Source organism: Protobothrops mucrosquamatus, unplaced genomic scaffold (assembly GCF_001527695.2).
Source record: "Protobothrops mucrosquamatus isolate PMUCROS unplaced genomic scaffold, P.Mucros_1.0 scaffold2410, whole genome shotgun sequence".
Lineage (NCBI taxonomy): Eukaryota > Metazoa > Chordata > Lepidosauria > Squamata > Viperidae > Protobothrops > Protobothrops mucrosquamatus.
The window spans coordinates 33,318-37,762 of record NW_015388482.1 but is presented as its reverse complement, the minus strand read 5'-3'; the positions used below and the strand labels follow the sequence as shown (position 1 = coordinate 37,762).

The 4,445-nt window shown below is 47.5% G+C and overlaps 1 protein-coding gene across 1 annotated transcript in view; it reads right to left on the bottom strand.

Annotated features, from left to right (window-relative positions):
• The window catches only part of LOC107295588 (H-2 class II histocompatibility antigen, E-S beta chain-like), a gene marked incomplete at its 5' end in the record, with an annotated part of 16,094 nt that overhangs the window by 1,805 nt on the left and 9,844 nt on the right, over positions 1-4,445 (bottom strand). The window contains 2 exons of the mRNA XM_015824902.1: positions 1,228-1,349; positions 1,509-1,790. Of these exons, the coding sequence (XP_015680388.1) occupies positions 1,228-1,349; positions 1,509-1,790 (404 nt within the window). The remainder of the gene's footprint in view (positions 1-1,227; positions 1,350-1,508; positions 1,791-4,445) is intronic.

Genomic DNA, 4,445 nt, shown 5'->3' with positions numbered 1-4,445 from the left:
ATTTTTCCTACAATATAAGTTTTATTCTTTTATAGCAAAGTGAAGGGAAATGATTCATAGGAAGACTAATGGGGATGAAGCTGCTGTGGATTCAAAGGGGGGAGAGATTTGGGGTTCTGGACTGACAGACAGGCCCAGAGTCCCTGGGGTCAGTCTAGATGGTCTCCATCCCTCCCTCACAATAAAGGGAGGCCTGAAAGGAAAGGTGGGGGGGGAATCTCAGCAGGAGAAGCTCCAGGCTGCCGTTCTCCTCCTCTCCCGGATCTAAAATCTTGAGCCTCCATTTTTCAGAGGTTGTGAAAAAGCCACAAATTCATCAGCCACTAAAAAAAAAAATCCTTTCCCATCAGGAAGCAGGAAGGATTAATTCATGAGTGCTGTAGAAAAAAAGAGATGGGGAGAAAATTAGAAAATGAGAATACAAAGTGAAACCTTCAGTGTAAATAACATTATTCCTCTACATTGCAGGGGGGTGGTTGATAGGCAGGAGCAGAATGAGGGAGAATCCCCCCAGGGATTTTCAGGGAGGAAAAGGATGCAAAGGACCAGGGATTCATCTCCCTGGATTTATGGAATGTTCCCCAAATGATTTAATTAGGGGGTTAATCAAGAGAGGAGGCCTCCCCCACACAGAGACGTTTCAGATTAACAAAGAAGATGGGGCCAGGATGAGGGATGGCAGCAAAGCCGGGTGTCACTTGGCCAGAAATTGTGAGAAATGTCACAAGGAGACTTCACTTCCCTTTTGCAATTTCCCAAAACCTGGAAACATCCTGGGCCACATTTTAATGTTTGTGTGTGTGTTTGTTTTTGATTGCAATGTATTTTCAGGTCTCTGTAAAGAAAAGCTGTCCAAAATTACAAAAATTTGTGTTATCCACAGCTAGGAGGCTTTGTTCAGGCACATTTATTTTTAAAGGAACAATTAAGGAATGTTAAAGAAACATCTATAACTTGAGGAGAAACTCACCTGCAGGAGGCTGGATCAGAGTGGCTGGAAGGAGAAAAAGAGCCAATCAGAACCCTTCATGGGTTGGAGGACTCAGGGGGTCCCCCTCCCCATCGATAGCCCATAATAGGTTGCAGGATGCTCACTTATACAGTTGACTCTCAAAGAACAGAATTTCCCAAACAAATTTCCCAGGGGAGCTTCCTTGCCATCTGCTAAGGTTGCTGAGAGGCCTCCCCTGGATGGTCCCCTCCCCACAACCTCTCATCCAGCCCCACAGACTCACCTTTCTTGCTCTTCAGGTAGAGGGAGAGCCCCATGGCAAAGAAGATCACCCCGATCATGGCTGCCACAATCCCCGTCCAGAGTTTGCTCCTGGCAGAATTGGAGGATCGGGGCTCTGGGGAAGGAGAAGGAGCCTCCCCTGAGTAGGAGGATCAGGGACAGCTTGCACCCCCAGGAGGGTCCATCCCAGCTCCCCCCACAGGGAGGGTCCCTCCCCGCTTCTCAGGGCAGGATGGGGTCCCCAGACCAGGAGGAGATGGAGGGGGGGGCTCACCCCATTGGACGGTGATCGGGGCCTCCAGGCTGGCGTGCTCCACCTGGCAGGTGTAGACGTCCCCCCACTGGGGCTGGGTCTCCAGCATCACCTGGAGCTGGTAGGTCCAGTCTCCATTCTGGAGCTCCTCCCCAAAGGCCACGCCCTCCTCCTCCAGCCACCCGTTCTTCAGCCACCGGACCTTGATCTCCACAGGGTAGAAGCCCCTCGCGGTGCAAAGGAGGATGGTGTTGGGGGAAGCGGGGTCCAGCTTGGTGGGGGAGATGGAGACGGTGGGTTTGGCTGGAATGGAGGAGGGACATGGGGGAGACACAGGAGGGGCCAGAACAGGAGACCAAGTTGGTTAGTTCAGGCCAAGAGCCCTTTTCAGTCCTTAAAATATTATTTGTTTTAATTCATTTCCAAAGCAAATTGCAGCAAGAAGTTAAATGGGATTCTCAAAGATTGAAAAACATAAATCGTTCCTGGTTGGGATCAGTTTCCATCATCAAATTGCACAAGTCCAACAGGAATAAATACTGGAAACGCCCCAGGAAGGAAGGAATTTCCTCCCCCATGAGAAAGGAGGAGATAGGAGAGGCTATAAAAGGAGGCAGTTTGGGCCTGGAGAAGAAGAGAGAGAAAAAGAAGCAGCCTTGGGAGGAGGAGGAGTCAGCTCTAGCTTCACGGAATGGAAAGAAGGAGGAGGGTGGGGGGAGAGGAGAGGAAATCAAGCAGGCCGGCCACAAGTGGATCTACAACTTCTGTAGCAGCCACATGTGCTGGCAGCAACCAAGAGGCAAGGAACGTAGGGAGGAATGAAGTAAGGCAGCAATGAAGAAAGGCAGCAATGAAGAAAGGCAGCACTGGCTGGAGGTGAATGACGGAGGGAGATGGAGAGTGGAAGGATTCTTATGTGCTTTTGTGACTTTGAAGTTCTGGGATTTGTGCAATGGGGGCTTTGTGGTCTTAAGGAGTGTTTGGCAATTTCTATTTGGCTGATGGCTGATGTCTCAGGTTAGCTTCTACTGCTCTGCTACTGTTAGCTGTAAGTTTTGTTGCAAGGGATTTTGAAGTATTTTTCTCCTGATTGGATTTTGCCTGTAGCATTCCTTTACTTATGAATGGAGCCATTTGGGGAGGCTGCCTTAGCCAGCAGCCATACTTACTACATTTTTTTTCTTCCTTAAGTGCCCACTGCGCTCCTTAACTTTCCTTTTTAGCCAGTAGCTAATTCTTAAAGGGGAATGCGCCTTCTTAAGCTAGTTCCCTCAATGGCTTGTCTTTTCTGTCTCTGGAGGCTTTTCCTTGTTCAATGAATATATAGAAGAGGGGAAATAGGGGGGGGGGGTTCAAATTCTTCCTTCAGAAGGAGATGGGAATGAGAAAGAGGGAGGCAGGGAAGGAGGGAGGGAGGGAGGGAAGTCCCGCCTTAGCACTTGGCCACCTGCCAATGACTTTGCTTGTCAAAAGTTTGCAAAAGGGGATCACATGACCCTGGGACACTGTGACCATCATAAATATGAATCCGTTGCCAAGCATCCAAATATAAATCACATGACCCTGGGCCTGCTGCAATGGGCATAAGTGTGAAAAGTGGTCATAAGTCATTTCAATGGAATTGCAACTTTAAACAGGTTTGGTTTTTTTTGGTCATCAAGTGTTTGACACCTTGCTAGGTGGCACTCAAATATTGCCATATATCCTAAACGTGGTACAGTCGGTGAAAAGGTTGAAAAGCCCTGGCTTACAGCATTAAAGCATTAAAATCCCAACAGATAAATATTTCTATAGCAATCAAAATAGAATTCCCAATCAAGATAAAATTATAGTTAAAAGAGGGGGAGGAACAGGACGTGTGAGGGGGGAGGGGGGATTGCCTCTGAATTCAACAACTACGTCCAGTGTGAGGCTCCCCATTGGGACCCCCTGATTTTGAGCCAAATTTTGTCTAATCTGTACTTGAACCTTTGGTTTTTTTCTGCCCAGGTTCCTCCCCCCATCCTCTCCCTGCAGCCGTCTGGCCTCCCTCCCAGCCCCATTTCCCCCCCCCCAGGAAGGAGGTGGGGAGGGGTCCGACCCTCCTGCCTGGGATGGGGAGGCAGGGAGGGGTCTAGAACAACTTGCATAATATGGAAGAAATGGAGAAAGAGAATCAGGAAAGGAAGGAGGCCGAGGGAGGAAAGAAATGAAATGTGAAAGACAAAAATTAAAAAAAAACCTTTTTAAAATTATTTTAAATAATTGAATAAAATTGTTGATTTGTCCTGCAGTGAGTTGCCCCATTCCGGACAGGGAGGGCAGAAAGGATCTGGGGGGGGATCTTGGGGAAAGGGAAGGTAGCTGAGGAGATCATGCAGATCCCAGGATCACAGAAGAGCCTTGGAAGGGATCCCTCTTGATCTCATCCTCCAGCAAATGGCACAACTCTTGGATGGATTAATGGGGGGGAGGACTGAGTGAGCCTCCCCCAAGAGGGTCCTTCATAGATCCACTCCAGCTCAGAGAACTTTTGCTAACAATGTTTTTCTCCGTTGAGGGATTCTCTGATGAACAGCTAATTATATAACGTTTAAGAACATGCAATTTTTAAAGGTTTGGTGTAGTGATCCGGTTCCCATGAAACACAAGACACAGGGCTGTCTGCAAAAGTGAGAACCTCGAGTATATTCGTAAGCTCTCTTTTATTGAAATTTTACACAAAGACCTCGCTCTCAAGGAGGAAATAACAACCTTCTGGTTAGCTATTTGCTAGACAGAGACACAGATAACATTTATTTGCACTTCGTACGTGTTCCAACTGCCAGGGCAGTCTGCACGTACTTATACAATACACAAAGTCAAAATACTAATTAAACATGAGGTAGCTTTGGTTAATCTCCACATCTCCTTCTTTTTTGTTTTTTAATGAACGTTAGTCCAGATATATCAATGATGTATCCTGTAGATCGTCCATTG